The following is a 17,560-nucleotide window of genomic DNA, read 5'->3' as shown; positions in this document are numbered from 1 at the left end:
ACTGGAAATGTGCAAATGTGACCCCAATTCACAAAGGAGGATCAAAGGCTGACACAAGTAATTATAGACCTGTGAGCTTAACTTCTGTTCCAGGAAAATTAATGGAGGCACTGGTTAAAGAAGCACTGCAGGATCATTTAGACAAGGCTTCAGTTATAGTTCAGACACAGCATGGTTTTGTTAAGGGGAAGTATTGCCTGACCAACTTGATTGGATACTATGATGCAGTCACAAAAGAACTGGATGCAGGGAATAACTTTGATATTATATACTTGGATCTTAGAAAGGCTTTTGATACTGTTGCACATGGAAGACTGCTACACAAATTGGAGCAGTGTGACATTGGAGGCAAATTGCTGCTATGGATAAAGGGGTGGTTGAGGGGGAGAAGACAGAGAGTGGTAATCAATGGACACTGCTCATTGTGGACTAATGTTATTAGTGGAGTCCCTCAGGGCTCAGTGTTGGGTCCATTATTGTTTTCTGTATTTATAAATGATATTGATGATGGTATATCAAGCTTAATGTCCAAGTTTGCAGGCGATACAAAGGTTGGCAGATTTTTCAAGGACACTACTGACACTATGCTGCTGCAACAGGATCTAGAAAGGTTGAGCAGATGGGCTGAGAGGTGGCAAATGAAGTTTAACATTGATAAATGTAAAGTACTACACATGGGAAACAGCAACCCCAGAGCAATGTATCAACTCTGTAGTACTACACTGACAGTGGTAGAGAATGAAAGGGACTTGGGGGTGGTTGTGCAGGCAGATATGAAGTTCTCTGAGCAGTGCAGATGGGCTGCAAGAGTAGCTCATGGAGTATTGTCAATGATATACAGCAAACCCCTGCTATTCGCGGTATCTGTATTCGCGGTTTCGCGTATTCGCGATCGCCGATTTAATATAAAATGAAACCTAAAAAAATGTGAATTTTAAAGCGCCGTGAATATTTTCCGCCATAAAAAACATGGGCGTGGCTAAAATTATCTTTCCCGGTCAAAACAGCGCTCAGTGGGTGGGGGGAGAGGGGTGAAAAAATCGCGAGCGTGGATGTTTCTCGGTAATCCTTGTTCAGTATGTGTTAATCATGGAAGGTTTCGTCGTTTGCTTTTAATTTATATGCTTATAAACAATAAATTTATCAATTTATAAATTGATATGCTTTCAAAAGTGATAAATCTACCGTTTTGCAGTGTAAATCAGAGTTTTTCGAGTGTGTTAACGGAAGAAAGTGACTTTATTGTGGACAAGTTCTTTCTAACCCCTACAAAAATATGGCTACGAATAAAAAGAGAAATGTGAAAATATCAAAGAAGGTGATAACATTAGCGAATAAAATTGAGTTATTAGACAAAATTTCTAATGGTGAAAGTGTCTCCTCAGTGGAAAAACATTATAAAATCAATGAGTCAACGGTACGATCAATCAAGAAATCGGAAGAAAAAATCCGCCGTAGTGTCCGTGAAAATGCGATAATTGCTTCAAAAATTTGCTCCGTAACTCGTGATGTTAAATTAGAAAAAATGGAAAAGGCTTTAAATCTGTGGATAGAAGACCAAACTCGAAATAAAATTCCGTTAAGTTCACTCATCATTCGCGAAAAGGCAAAACTCCTTTATCAACACTTTAGCGAAACTGGTGATAGCACTGGCGGGATGTTTTTTTTTGCTAGCAAAGGCGCTGGTTTGAAATTTCTAATAAATATTACATTTAATATTAAATTGTTTCTTATTTTCATTTCGATGCCATATGCTTGCATTTCACTATGTATTGTCTATGTACATAGTCATATTATGAAGGTACATATAATACATACATAGACAAAATTTTAGACTAGTTTTTCTTATATATTTCATACTTTGGAACGGAACCCCTTTATTACTATGGGAGCCATAACTCAGTATTCGCGTTTTCGGTATTCGCGACATTTCTCAGGAACGTAACCCCCGCGAATAGCAGGGGTTTACTGTACAGGAATTTTTCCAGCAGGGATAAGGAGGTGATTATTCCATTGTATAAGGCAATGGTCAGGCCACACCTAGAGTACTGTATACAGGTCTGGAGGCCTCATTTCAAGAAGGATGTAGAGCTGCTGGAACGAGTACAGAGAAGGACAACAAGATTAGTGAATGGAACAAAGGGGGTGCTCTTACGAAGAAAGGCTTAAGTTTTGCAAATTGCAGTGTCTGAAGACTAGGCACCAGCGAGGTGATCTGATAGAGGTGTATAAAGCCTTGAATGGTTTAAGCATGCTCAATGCTGATGGAATTCTTCCTCTAGCTCAGAAAAATCATCTGAGAGGGCATAAATTCAAATTGAGGAAAGACAGATGTAGGATAGACATGCGGAAATTTGCCTTTAGCCAGCGGGTGGTTGGTTGGTGGAACAGACTTCCATCCCTTGTGGTGGAGGTTGATAGCCTAAATAAGTTTAAGGCTCAGCTGGTCAGGTATTTTGAACGAACAGAGGGGTGAAGTGGAAGTGGGGTTTTTTTTTTTTTTTTGGCTGATGCTGCATAAGCTTGCTTTCTTGCATCAAATGCCTCTGCTAATGCTAATGCTAATGTCGCAGCCAACCACAAATACTAAACACATAGATACAGATGACAATCTCTCTGTCCACGATCATATGGATACATATGAAAAAGAAGTCTCAGAGGAACCAATCTTAGAGGAAGTTCGTCCATTTTTCCCAGAAAAGAGAAAAAGCCTGAGCGATCCAAGCAGACCCCCCCATTTGTAAAAAGACAGATACAAATACAAAGCCAGTATAATGCGCACAATAATACAGTGGAATTGTCGAGGTTTCTGCAGTAACATTGATGACATTCGTGACCTAATTGATAAATATCATCTTGTAGGTGTCTGCCTTCAAGAAACTAACCTAACTCCACAAGTCCGGTAGGTGTCTGCCTTCAAGAAACTTACCTAACTCCACAAGTAAACACAGTGAACCATTACGGTACCTATAGACAAGACCGATTCCCTTCCAGTGGAGCTCATGGTGCAGTGGCTATTTTAATCAACTCCAGAATTCCATGTAAACATCTCCAACTACAAACATCTTTGGAAGCAGTTGCAATATTTATTATTATTATTATTATTATTATTATTAAAAGCTATATGGTGTAAGGAAGCCTGAGGCTTATGATACACCAGCCAAAAAAAAAAAAAAAAAATTCCCCAGTTACCCTAAAAGAGAGAGAGAGAAGTAAAAGGGAATCACCAAGAAAAAGAAGAATGATGATATCCAGCTCAGGACCCTGGGTGTGCCAAACCCACACTCACAAGATGTGAGCCCCTGGGGTTCTCAATTCAGTTTACATTCTCACTGGTCTCACTTTACCTTCCCCCAAATCAAGAGTATGCATATTCAGATCTAGAAGCATTAACCCAGCTACCACCTCCAGTCTGTATCATGGGAGATTTAAATGGACACCATCCGCTGTGGGGATCTCACCACCAAGACAAACTTGGTAAATTGATTGAAAAATTATTGGAAGAGCAAAATCTCTCACTCCTTAATACTGGAGTTGAGAGATACATCTATTTGCCCACTGGAACAGTCTCTGCAGTTGACATTTCCATATAATTCATCTGTCCTATATCCACTTATTGAATAGACAATCTTGAATAATCCTCTTAATAGGGACCCTGTGGTCTGCAAAATATTAACAAATGATGTTACACATCACGATGGCCAAAAAAAGATGGAGATTCCATAAAGCTGACTGGACAAAATATAAAGCATTTGCAGCACTCAGCTTATAGACAATGCTATAGCTCATGTCACAAACCAAATTTTAATAGCAGCTAAAGCTACAGTACCACAGTCATCTGGAAAATATAAACATGCCACAGCGTGGTGGGATGAAGAATGCAGCATAGCTGAGAGAGAGAGAGAAGAATAAGGCTTGGAATCGCTTCCAAAAATATCCCATCTCCATCAACCTCATAAATTTTAAAAAAGCTAGAGCCAGATATATCTAGCTTAGAAGAAAAAAGGAATCATGGAAATGTTTTGCCTCCACAATTAACAAAAATAGAGATACCCGGGTTATATGGAACAAAATCAGAAAACTTAATGGGAAATTTCTTTCGGTTCTAACTCCACTAATAATCTGGACAGGAGATCACTAACTCCAAGGAAATCACTTGCAACTACTTTTTCAAATATATCAGCAGTATCAGCATATATCCCATCCTTTGAGAAAACGAAACTGTAGCTGAAAAATACAGACTAAACTTTAATACCGGCCAACAACTCCAATATAACCAGGCCTTTCAACATAGAAGAATTGCAAAAAGCCCTGGCTAAGTCTAGGAACCGTGCAGCAGGACCCGATGACGTTCACTATGAAATGATCCAACAACTTAATAAAAAATCTCTAAAGACATTACTTATACTATACAGTAGAATTTATATGAAAAACTACTATCCAAACTCCTGGCGTCACTCCCTTGTAATTTCCTTTCCTAAACCTGGCAAAGATCATACGATCCCCACAAATTATCCACCAATAGCTCTAACAAGTTGCCTTGGGAAAGCCCTCGAGAAAATGGTGAACAACCAATTAACCTGGTTCTTGGAAACATATAATGTACTTAACATAAATCAATACAGCTTTTGTAAAAATCGATCATCTCTGCACCCCATGATAAAAGCAGAGGCAAATATCCACAATGCTTTTCTAAGGAATGAGCATCTAATTATGATCAGTCTCGACATAGAAAAGGCCTTCAACACTATCTGGCGATATGGCATTCTGAATGACCTCCACAACAATGATTTGCAAGGCCACTTACTAATCTTGGTAAAAAAATTTCTGAAATTTTACCTTCCAAGTAAAATATCAAAACAATCTGTCGCAAACATATACTCAGGAAGAAGGAGTTCCTCAGGGTTCAGTGCTGAGTGCAACTTTGTTTGCAATCAAAATAAATTCTATTACAAAAGGTCTTTTGTAATAGAATTTTTTGCATTTTTTGCAACCAAAAACAGTTGAAACATTCCTTTATGCAGATGACGTTACTATTTCATGCCATTCACAAAACATGAACATGATTGAAAGGCAATTACAAAGTGCAGTGACAAAAATAGAATTGTAGACTAAAAACAATGGCTACAGAATATCACAACAAAAAACAATGGCCATACATTTCTGTAGAAAGAAAAAAATGCACCCAGATCCAGAAATAAGGCTAGAAAACCAGCTGATATCGCTAGCAAATAGTATACGTTTTCTTTGCCTGGTTTTCAAAAAAAAATTAACTTTTTGGAACATATCAAATGCCTCTGACTAACCTGTCAAAAATAACTAAATATTCTCAGAGTTCTTGCATTGAAGTGGGGAACTGATCCTGCAATGAAGTGGGGAACTGATCGGTTCACACTACTTCACCTATACTGTACTATAATCAGATCAAGACTAGACAATGGAGCCCCTGTGTATAATTCGTGTAGTCCAAGTGTCATCAAATGGCTTGATTCCATACATCATAGTGCCTTACTAATTTCCTTAGGGGCATACAGAACATTGCCTGTACAAAGCTTATATGCTGAGATCCACGAGCCTTCACTATATCTCCAGAGGTAAAACCTGCTATTAAAATCCGAAGTCTTCCTTATTATCCTACTTGGCAGTATCGCTTTAGTCCACAGTGGGAGATACTGTACAGCAATAAACCCACAGTAAATAAACCAGCTGGAATATGACTAAAAGAAATAGTTTCAAAATGGGGCCTAAGCTTTAACAACGTACATGAGGATAATAGTGTAAGTATTCCACCATGGCACACTTTCACGGCTAACTGTGACACTTATTTTCAAAGTGGGGAAAAAGCACTCTGGCAAATGTCAAGATAAAACAGATGCATGCAGCCCACTCATCACAGTTCTCTGAATATCTTCAAATATATACAAACAGCTCTAAAACAGATTGCCAAGTTAGCATTAGCATTAGTAGAGGCATATCATGCAAGAAAGCAAGCTTACGCAGCATCAGCCAGAAAAAAAAAGAAAAAAAAAACTTCCACTTCACCCCTCCGTTCGAAATACCTGTCCAGCTGAGCCTTAAATTTATTTAGGCTATCAACTTCCACAACAAGGGATGGAAATCTGTTCCACCAACCAACTACCCGCTGGCTAAAGGCAAATTTCTGCACATCTATCCTACATCTGTTTTTTTCTCAATTTGAATTTATGCCCTCTCAGGTAATTATTCTGAGCACGAGAAAGAATCCCATCAGCATTGAGCATGCTCAAACCAATCAAGGCTCTATCAGATCACCTCGCCGGTGCCTAGTCTCCAGACACTGTAAGTTGCAAAACTTAAGCCTTTCTTCGTAAGAGCAACCTTTTGTTCCATTCACTAATCTTGTTGCCCTTCTCTGTACTCGTTCCAGTGCTGACCGGGCTAGCCTGGTGGGTAAAGTGCCTGCCTGGCAACCCAAAGGTCGCAGGTTCGAATCCCGCCTCGGGCTTGGATCAAAGTACTGCAAAAAACCTTGGGAAGTGCATTATGGCCACAGAAGCCAATGCGCCAACAACTACCAAAAAAAAAAACTCATTCCAGCAGCTCTACATCCTTCTTGAAATGAATCCTCCAGACCTGTATACAGTACTCAAGATGTGGCCTAACCATTGCCTTATACAAGGGAATAATCACCTCCTTATCCCTGCTAGAAAAATTCCTGTATATCATTGACAAGACATCATGAGCTGCTCTTGCAGCCCGTCTGCACTGCTCACAGAACTTCATATCTGCCTGCACAATTACCCCCAGGTCCTTTTCATTCTCTACCACTGTCAGTGTAGTACCACAGAGTTGATACGTTGCTCTGGGGTTGCTGTTTCCCATATGTAGTACTTTATATTTGTCAATGTTAAACTTCATTTGCCACCTCTCAGCCCATCTGCTTAACCTTTACAGATCCTGTTGCAGCAGCATAGCGTCAGTAGTGTCCTTAAAAACCCTGCCAACCTTTGTATTGTCTGCAATACAAAGGTGTTAGGTGGGTCGGAAAACTGCTAGATTGGGGTTATACAAGGACTAATAGATTAACAGTAGCCACTGGCAGAGGTGAAAGTGATTCTTGCACTGCTTTTATTGGAATGAGCAGCAGCCTGGAAAATAAGATGCAGGATATTACAGAGACTGCTGGGAATCATGGGGTTACAAGTAAACACATGGGTTGTGTTAGGGTGGCTAAGAGGAAGAGCAGGTGCATGTATACTTGCGTGTACACCAATGCTAGGAGTTTAGTAAATAAATTTGATGAATTTGAGTTATTGCTCAAAACATCAAAGGCAGATATTGTTGGGATTTCGGAGACATGGTGTCACACAGATATAAGGAATGCAGAACTGGAATTTGGGGAGTACAATATCTACAGAAAGGATAGACAGGATAGGAAGGGAGGAGGGGTTATGCTATTAGTTAAGAAATACATAAATTAAGCTAAGGCGCATTTAGGGCTAGAGCCTCAAGCTGCGAACAAATTTAGACTATGTATATAAAGTGCTTAGCATCATAATACACAGCCATTTCTGAATAAACAGAAAATTTTTAAGGTGGCATCGTTTTAGGTTATATCTCATATTGTGAATACCTTCACAACGAGTTGCCATGATATTGCACTACTTCGAATAAGTAACGCTTCACCTAAGGAGAAGACTAGTGTTACTTATTCTCAGATAGGTACCACCACCCAGACAGCACTGTTTCAGGGCTATTTGGCCCTTCGTCAGTGTATTATGATGCTAAGCACTTTATATACATAGTCTAAATTTGTTCGCAGCTTGAGGCTCTAGCCCTAAATGCGCCTTAGTCTAAATACATCATACACCATCAGGCATCTCTCATATTGTGGAGTTATACTTCATAACTGTTTTTGCCATCATTGCATCACTTGGGTACCTACCCACTCACTGACGAAGGGCCAAATAGCCCTGAAACAGTGCTGTCTGGGTGGTGGTACCTATCTGAGAATAAGTAACACTAGTCTTCTCCTTAGGTGAAGCGTTACTTATTCGAAGTAGTGCAATATCATGGCAACTCGTTGTGAAGGTATTCACAATATGAGGTATAACCTAAAACGATGCCACCTTAAAAATTTTCTGTTTATTCAGAAATGGCTGTGTATTATGATGCTAAGCACTTTATATACATAGTCGAAATACATAAATTCCAAGGAAGTGAAGCCAGTGCTTATGTCACACCAAACTGACTCGACACTGCACTGTGACATAAGCACTGGGAGATCAAAATTGGGAGTAGGAGTGTGCTATAGGCCTAATGACTCTGATGAGTATAATAAGAAACTGTACAGAGAAATTGAGTGGGCCAGTAAATCAGAGAGTCTTATAATGGGGGATTTTAATTTCCCAGATATTGACTGGAATTTGGGGGGCTGGTCACTCACACACTAGCAAGGCTTTTGTGGATTTATTGGATGATTGTTTTCTACATCAGCATGTTCAGGAGGCAACTAGAGAGAGTAATACTCTTGATCTGATTATCAGTAGTGATTCTTCATGCATTAAGAATCTGCAGATAAATGAACCACTAGGTGGCAGTGATCACAGTGTTCTGAAGTGGGAGTTACTCAAAGAGGTAACTACCATTAGGGGTAAAGGGAAGGGGTATTGCTTTCGTAAAGGCGACTAGGATGGACTAAGACAGTATTTAAATTCTATACAGTGGGATCAACTGATGATGTTACCAACAGCAAATTCAAAATGGGAAGCATTCAAAGAACTTACCTTGCAAGCTACTAGGCTTTACATACCAACTAAGAAATATTGTTCAAGGTTTAGGCCTAAATGGATGTTAGATAACTAATGAGGCATATGGCAGAGAAGAAAAATGCATGGGATACTTACAAATTAACACATGACACAGAAGCCTATGATAGCTACAAGTTGATATGCAACCAAGTTACAAAGGAGGTTAGGCATATTACGTTCTTAGCGTTTTTTCACCAACCTTTCATGGAGTAAAATAAAATTAAAATAAAATAAAAACAAAACAAATCTTGATAACTATATTTACAATAACCTGTATTTACAAAATTAATATACGTATTACAATATTAAAAGTATTAAAACACAAGATTAAAATGCATTAAAATATACTAAGTTAAAAGCGATAAAATCCCGTAGCTTTCAAAGACTCCAGCCTTCTTCTTCAGCAGTACTCTCTATTATTCAGTACACCTTTAAATATCAGCAGGGTAATGGTAGGCATCACATGTTTCCATTCTCACGTGTTCCGCTCTCTTGCATTGTGGAACCGGAAGTGGCTCGAACGGAAGTCGTACGGAACCGTTCATCCTTTTTTAGGATAATAGTCTCTAAAAGGGGGTGAACCCGTACACCCCTATCCCTATTAATGTTGGTTGTAGAGCTGATCCGCAAACTCTCGAGCCACTTACGGTCCCAGAACCTATGCGCCCGATCGGTGATAGTGGCATCGTCTGGGGAGATCTGGTGCTGCTTCTCCCAAAAATGTTCGGCCACGGCGGACTTGTCATATTCCGCATTTCTTATTGCTATTTTGTGTTCCCCCAGACGATCTTTGAGACGACGTTTTGTCTCCCCTACATAACATTCCCCACAATCCGGGCATCTAATATTATATACGACCCCACTAGCATCCTCTTTTTGAATGGGGTCCTTCACTTGAGACACAACTGTGCGCAGTCTTCGTCCCGGAAGCTGCACACAGCGTGTCTGATATTTTCTTAATACTCTAGTTATATAATCCGTCAAGCCCGGATAATAGGGAATGTATACAGTAGATACTGGTATAAAAGATTCATCTCTCCTCTGATTTTCATTAATAAATTTATCTATAATCCTCTGGGGGTAACCACATTTAGTAAGATCCGCCGTGACATGTTCATACTCTGCTTTCCTATCATCGGAGTTACTGCAATGTGATTTCGCTCTATTAATTAGCGTTCTTATCACACTGTTCCTATGATGGCTGGTCAGGGCTGAATTATAATGCGTATATTGCCCTTTACACATCGTTTTTCTAAAGACTTTTGTCTTTAACTGCTGGTCTTCCCTAGAGACCAACACATCCAGGAACGGCAGAACTCCTCCATCTTCAACTTCCGATGTAAATTGTATGAATTGGGAGAAGCCTGAATATCTTGAATGGCTCTGTCTTAAATATCTCTGTCTTCTGCCACTCAACCATCCCCTTATCCATAGCAGCAATTTGCCTCCAATGCCACACTGCTCCAATTTGTGCAGCAGTCTTCCATGTGCAACAGTATCGAAAGCCTTTCTAAGATCCAAATATATAATATCAAAGTTATTCCCTGCATCCAGTTCTTTTGTGACTACATCATAGTATCCAATCAAATTGGTCAGGCAAGACCTGCCCTTAACAAAACCATGCTGCGTCTGAGCTATAACGGAATTCTTGTCTAGATGATCCTGCAGTGCTTCTTTAACCAGTGCCTCCATTAATTTACCTGGAACAGAAGTTAAACTAACAGGTCTATAATTACTTGTGTCAGCCTTTGATCCTCCTTTGTGAATTGGGGTTACATTTGCACATCTCCAGTCTATGGGTACCTCCCCTGAGTCCAAAGAAGCTCTCATAATTATGGCTAGGGGTTTGCATACTTCCTTTACTGCCTCCTTTAATATAACTGGATAGATCCCATCCACCCCAGGTGCCTTTTTTATGTTTATCCCAACAATCTCTCCTCCACTTTCCTCTCAGTTATTACAAAATCATCCAGCTCACTGCCAATGTTTACTTTACCTACATCATTCTCCTTCCTGAATAACTCCTCATGCGTGAATGTAGATGCAAAATACTCGTTTAGATTGTTAGCCACCTGAGCAGGATCCTCAACTGTTGAACCATCAATATCCAGTGGACCAATCTGATTCATCCCTTTCCTTCTCAAGTTCAAGTATGTAAAGAACTCTTTTCTGTTTTTCTTTGCATCCTTTGCCAATGATTTTTCGTAGTCTGCCTTTGCCTGCCTAATCTCCTTTGTGACTTGGTTACAGACCAACTTATATCTATCATAGGCTTCCATGTCACCCATTAATTTGTATGTATCCCATGCATTTTTCTTCTCTGCCACATGTCTCATTAGTTCATCTGACAACATCTTAGAAAGGCTTTTGATACTGTTGCACATGGAAGACTGCTGCACAAATTGGAGCAGTGTGGCATAGAGTATTATGGATAAAGGGATGGTTGAGGGAGAGAAGACAGAGAGTGGTGATCAATGGACACTGCTCATCGTGGACTAATGTTATTAGTGGAGTCCCTCGGGTTCAGTATTGGGTCCTTTATTGTTTTCTGTATTTATAAATGATATTGATGATGGTATATCAAGCTTAATGTCCAAGTTTGCAGACGATACGAAGGTTGGCAGGGTTGTCAAGGATACTACTGACACTATGCTGCTGCAACAGGATCTGGAAAGGTTGAGCAGATGGGCTGAGAGGTGGCAAATGAAATTTAACATTGACAAATGTAAAGTACTACACATGGGAAACAGCAACCCCAGAGCAATGTATCAACTCTGTGGTACTACACTGACAGTGGTAGAGAATGAAAGGGACTTGTGGGTGGTTGTGCAGGCAGATATGAAGTTCTCTGAGCAGTGCAGACGGGCGGCAAGAGTAGCTCATGGTGTATTGTCAATGATATATAGGAATTTTCCTAGCAAGGAAAAGGAGGTGATTATTCCCTTGTATAAGGCAATGGTCAGGCCACACCTAGAGTACTGTATACAGGCCTGGACGCCTCATTTCAAGAAGGATGTAGAGATGCTAGAACGAGTACAGAGAAGAGCAACAAGATTAGTGAATGGAACAAAGGGGTGCTCTTACGAAGAAAGGTTAAGTTTTGCGAATTACAGTGTCTGGAGACTAGCCACCAGCGAGGTGATCTGATAGAGGTGTACAAAGCCTTGAATGGTTTGAGCATGCTCAGTGCTGATGGGATTCTTCCTCTTGCTCAGAATAATCACCTGAGAGGGCATAAGTTCAAATTGAGGAAAGACAGATGTAGGATAGATGTGCGGAAATTTGCCTTTAGCCAGCGGGTGGTTGGTAGGTGGAACAGACTTCCATCCCTTGTCGTGGAAGTTGATAGCCTAAATAAGTTTAAGGCTCAGCTGGACAGGTATTTCGAACGAACAGAGTGGTGAAGTGGAAGTGGTTATTTTTTATTTATTTTTTTTACTTTATTTTTTTTTGGCTGATGCTACATAAGCTTGCTTTCTTGCATCAAATGCCTCTACTAATGCTAATGCTAATATACATACCATCATCAATATTATTTTTGAATACAGAAAACAATAATGGACCCAACACTGAACCCTGAGGGACTCCACTAATAACATTAGTCCAAGATGAGCAGTGTCCATTGATTACCACTCTCTGTCTTTAGCATTAGTAGAGGCATTTGGTGCAAGAAAGCAAGCTTATGCAGCATCAGCCAAAAAAAAAAAAAAAAACCACTTCCACTTCACCCCTCTGTTCGTTCAAAATACCTGTCCAGCTGATCCTTAAACTTATTTAGGCTATCAACCTCCAGTACAAGGGATGGAAGTCTGTTCCACCGACCAACCACCCGCTGGCTAAAGGCAAATTTCCTCACGTCTATCCTACATCTGTCTTTTCTCAATTTGAATTTATGCCCTCTCAGGTGATTATTCTGAGCAAGAGAAAGAATCCCATCAGCATTGAGCATGCTCAAACCATTCAAGGCTTTATACACCTCTATCAGATCACCTCGCCGGTGCCTAGTCTCCAGACACTGTAGTTTGCAAAACTTAAGCCTTTCTTCGTAAGAGCACCCCTTTGTTCCATTCACTAATCTTGTTGCCCTTCTCTGTACTCGTTCCAGCATCTCTACATCCTTCTTGAAATGAGACTTCCAAACCTGTATACAGTACTCTAGGTGTGGTCTGACCATTGCCTTATACAAGGGAATAATCACCTCCTTATCCCTGCTAGAAAAATTCCTATATATCATCGACAATACACCATGAGCTACTCTTGCAGCCCATCTGCACTGCTCAGAAAACTTTATATCTGCCTGCACAACCACCCCCAGGTCCCTTTCATTCTCTACTACTGTCAGTGTAGGACCACAGAGTTGATATGTTGCTCTGGGGTTGCTGTTTCCCATATGTAGTACTTTACATTTGTCAATGTTAAACTTCATTTGCCACCTCTCAGCCCATCTGCTCAACCTTTCCAGATCCTGTTGCAGTAGCATAGTGTCAGTAGTGTCCTTGACAACCCTGCCAACCTTCGTATCGTCGGCAAACTTGGACATTAAGCTTGATATACCATCATCAATATCATTTATAAATACAGAAAACAATAATGGACCCAATACAGAACCCTGAGGGACTCCACTAATAACATTAGTCCACGATGAGCAGTGTCCATTGATTACCACTCTCTGTCTTCTCCCCCCTCAACCACCCCTTTATCCACAGCAGCAATTTGCCTCCAATGCCACACTGCTCCAATTTGTGCAGCAGTCTTCCATGTGCAACAGTATCAAAAGCCTTTCTAAGATCCAAGTATATAATATCAAAGTTATTCCCTGCATCCAGTTCTTTTGTGACTGCATCATAGTATCTAATCAAATTGGTCAGGCAAGACTTCCCCTTAACAAAACCATGCTGTGTCTGAGCTATGACTGAAGTCTTGTCTAGATGATCCTGCAGTGCTTCTTTAACCAGTGCCCCCATTAATTTTCCAGGAACAGAAGTTAAACTAACAGGTCTATAATTATTTGTGTCGCCCTTTGATCCTTCTTTGTGAATTGGGGTTAAATTTGCACATCTCCAGTCCATGGGTACTTCCCCTGAGTCCAAGGAAGCTCTCATAATTATGGCTAAGGGTTTGCTTACTTCCTTTGCTGCTTCCTTTAATATAACTGGATAGATCCCATGCAACCCCAGGTGCCTTTCTTGTATTTATCTTCAACAATTTCTCCTCCACTTTACTCTCATTTATTACAAGATTCTCTAGCTTACTGCCAGAGTTGAATACACCTCTGGCATTCCCCCCGCTGAATATTCATTTAGTTTGTTAGCTACCTGAGCAGGATCATCAACAGTTGACCCCTCGATATCAAGTGGACCAATCTGATTCATCCCCTCCCTCCTAGAGTTTACATAAGTAAAGAACTCTTTGCTGTTTTTCTTTGCATCCCTTGCCAAAGATTTCTCGTAATCTGCCTTCGCCTGCCTAACCTCCTTTGTAACTTGGTTACAGATCAACTTGTATCTATCATAGGCTTCTGTGTCACGTGTTAATTTGTATGTATCCCATGCATTTTTCTTCTCTGCCATATGCCTCATTAGTTCATCTGACATCCACTTAGGCCTAAACCTTGAACAATATTTCTTAGTTGATATGTAAAGCCTAGTAGCTTCCAAGATAAGTTCTTTGAATGCTTCCCATTTTGAATTTGCTGTTGGTAACATCATCAGTTGGTCGCACTGTATAGAATTTAAATACTGTCTCAGTCCATCGTAGTCGCCTTTACGAAAGCAATAACCCTTCCCTTTACTCCTAATGGTAGTTACCTCTTTGAGTAAATCCCACTTCAGCACACTGTGATCACTGCCACCTAGTGGTTCATTTACCTGCAGATTCTTAATGCATGAAGAATCACTACTGATAATCAAATCAAGAGTATTACTCCCTCTGGTTGCCTCCCGAACATGCTGATGTAGAAAAAAATCATCCAATAAATCCACAAAAGCCTTGCTAGTGTGTGAGTGACCAGCCCCCAAATTCCAGTCAATATCTGGGAAATTAAAATCTCCCATTATAAGACTCTCTGATTTACTGGCCCACTCTATTTCCCCGTACAGTTTCTTATTATACTCATCAGAGTCATTAGGCCTATAGCACACTCCTACTCCCAATTTTGATCTCCCAGTGCTTATGTCACACCAAACTGACTCGACACTGCACTGTCCAGCAATGTCGACTGGCTTCACTTCCTTGGAATTTATGTATTTCTTAACTAATAGCATAACCCCTCCTCCCTTCCTACCCTGTCTCTCCTTTCTGTAGACCTTGTACTCCCCAAATTCCAGTTCTGCATTCCTTATATCTGTGTGACACTACGTCTCTGAAATCCCCACAATATCTGCCTTTGATGTTTTGAGCAATACCTCAAATTCATCAAATTTATTTACTAAACTCCTAGCATTGGTGTACACGCAAGTATACATGCACCTGTTCTTTTTCTTAGCTACCCTAACACAACCTATGTGTTTATTTGTACCCCAATGATTCCCAGCAGTCTCTGAACCATCCTGCATCTTATTTTCCAGGCTGTGGCTCATTTCAATAGAAGCAGTGCAAGAATCACTTTCACCTCTGCCAGTGGCTACTGTTAATCTATTAGTCCTTTTATCCCCCCAATCTAGCAGTTTTCTGACCCACCTAAGACTGCCTCGATAGCATCAGCAAACATTCTTGCATCCTTTCTATTTAAGTGTATCCCATCCCTTTAGAAGCAGTCTCTCCTGTTAACAAGTATCCCTCGCTGATCCACTGCTGAAAAAAATTTTACCCCTTGAGCCTTGCACATTCCTTCCAGGGCCGAATTGATCGACAGGGCTCTCATCATATACTTCCTCCTATCGTATCTGGGCAGAATTGCAGACACTTTCAAATTCAACCCTAATTCACGCCTTTTTCTCAACAGTGACCTGTTATAGTGAACTAGAAGACTTAGTAGTTCAACTACCACCCTCCTTTTTGTATCATGGAAGATTTGAACATCTATCAGATCACCTCACCAGTGCCTAGTCTCCAGACACTAGGCACAGTGTCTGTAGACTAGGCACCGGCATGGTGATCTGATAGAGGTGTATAAAGCCTTGAATGGTTTGAGTATGCTCAATGCCGATGGGATTCTTTCTCTTGCTTAGAATAATCAGCTGAGAGTGCATAAATTCAAATTGAGGAAAGACAGATGTAGGATAGATGTGCGAAAATTTGCCTTTAGCCAGCGGGTAGTTGGTTGGTGGAACAGACTTCCATCCCTTGTTGTGGAAGTTGATAGCCTAAATAAATTTAAGGCTCAGCTGGACAGGTATTTCGAACGAACAGAGGGGTGAAGTGGAAGTGGTTATTTTTTATTTTTTTTTTTCCTGATGCTGCATAAGCTTGCTTTCTTGCATCATATGCCTCTACTAATGCTAATGCTAAATTTAACGTAATAATTTAATGTAGAAACTTCAGTTTAACTTAAAATTCAATTAGGTAGTAACAGTGCATGAGATACTCGCCAATGAGAGGCTAAATAGTTTTTAAGTTATGCTATCTGGGTGGTTCTTTTGAGAATAAGTAACAGTAGACTTCTCTAATCAGAAAGTGTTACTTATTTGAGGTATAAGAGGAAGCCAATTCATTGTGAAGGATTTCACAAGATGAGATAATATAATTGTTGCCTTACATAGAAATATTGGTTTGTCTTAAAATGAAACAGTGTAGTAATATAGCAGTTGCAACTAAACAATATCGCAGTTTGTATTTTGACATAGTTTGAGACTTTCTGCCTTAGTTCTTGAGATAATTAAGTTTGTCTATCACTAGTCTCTTTGCATCTTGGAAAGTTGTCCAAATGGCTTCCTCAGGTTTAGTAGCTAAAATAGTTTTTAAATCATCCCAAGATGTTATTAATGAAATAAATATATTTTTTTTTTTCTTAGATCAAGTTAGAGATTGCTCTTCGTGAAGCTACAGAATTCCATGAGGCTTTGCAAGAATTTGTTGAATGGCTTACAGGTGCAGAAAAATATTTGTCTAATTTGAAACCTGTCACCAAAACAATGGATGCTGTGCTTGAACAAATTGAAGAACATAAAGTATGTATAATTTTACAGAATTTCATCTAAAGATTGGGTAATAAGGAAGTGGATATTATTTTTGTTTTTATTTGTGTTTCCATTTATCCTTTATTTAATGTCTATATAGTAATATAGTAATTAAATATAGTTGTTTACAATGAAAATACACTTTTTTTTTGTCTTTTCATTTACTATAAGTACTATTTATACAGGTTTATACTTGCATTTCTTTCTTAGATAATTTTATGCGAAAAATCTGTCTTCTGCTCCCATATGGTGATAACCTGGGTGTAAGGACAATATCCCATTCTAAAATAAGTTGAAAATGGATTTCACCTGATCATCTGTTCATCAATGAAATCAGTGAATTTTAATGAGGATACCACTAATGATAAAAAGACATTGAGATTTTTAACTTAAAAGGGTAAAAGTGGGACTAATGGGTGCATGGTAATACATATAAGGACTAATGATTTAAAACTTAAAGGAACTGATGAATTGGTTATGAAATATAAGGTCATGTTGAAAAGTGTTATGAGATATAGACAAAATATTCTTGTGTCTGCAATTCTGCCAAGATATGACAGGATGTTTTTTATGATGAATGCCTTTTAGATTAACTCTAGGTTTCTGGGAATCTGCAAGCTTATGGGGAAAAATGTTTCTCAGCATGGCAGCATG

At 39.6% G+C, this 17,560-nt stretch overlaps 1 protein-coding gene across 1 annotated transcript in view; it reads left to right on the top strand.

Moving 5' to 3' along the window:
* shot (dystonin-like protein short stop) overlaps positions 1 to 17,560 on the top strand; it is a 1,739,701-nt gene that overhangs the window by 1,373,171 nt on the left and 348,970 nt on the right. Inside the window, exon 73 of the mRNA XM_090380932.1 lies at positions 16,742 to 16,897. Coding sequence (XP_090237058.1) covers positions 16,742 to 16,897 — 156 coding nt within the window. The remainder of the gene's footprint in view (positions 1 to 16,741; positions 16,898 to 17,560) is intronic.

Source organism: Mastigoproctus giganteus, chromosome 9 (assembly GCF_048544385.1).
Source record: "Mastigoproctus giganteus isolate SK-2022 chromosome 9, ASM4854438v1, whole genome shotgun sequence".
Classification (NCBI taxonomy): domain Eukaryota; kingdom Metazoa; phylum Arthropoda; class Arachnida; order Uropygi; family Thelyphonidae; genus Mastigoproctus; species Mastigoproctus giganteus.
Note: the sequence above shows the minus strand (reverse complement) of the source record. Positions and strands in the feature narration are given on the sequence as shown.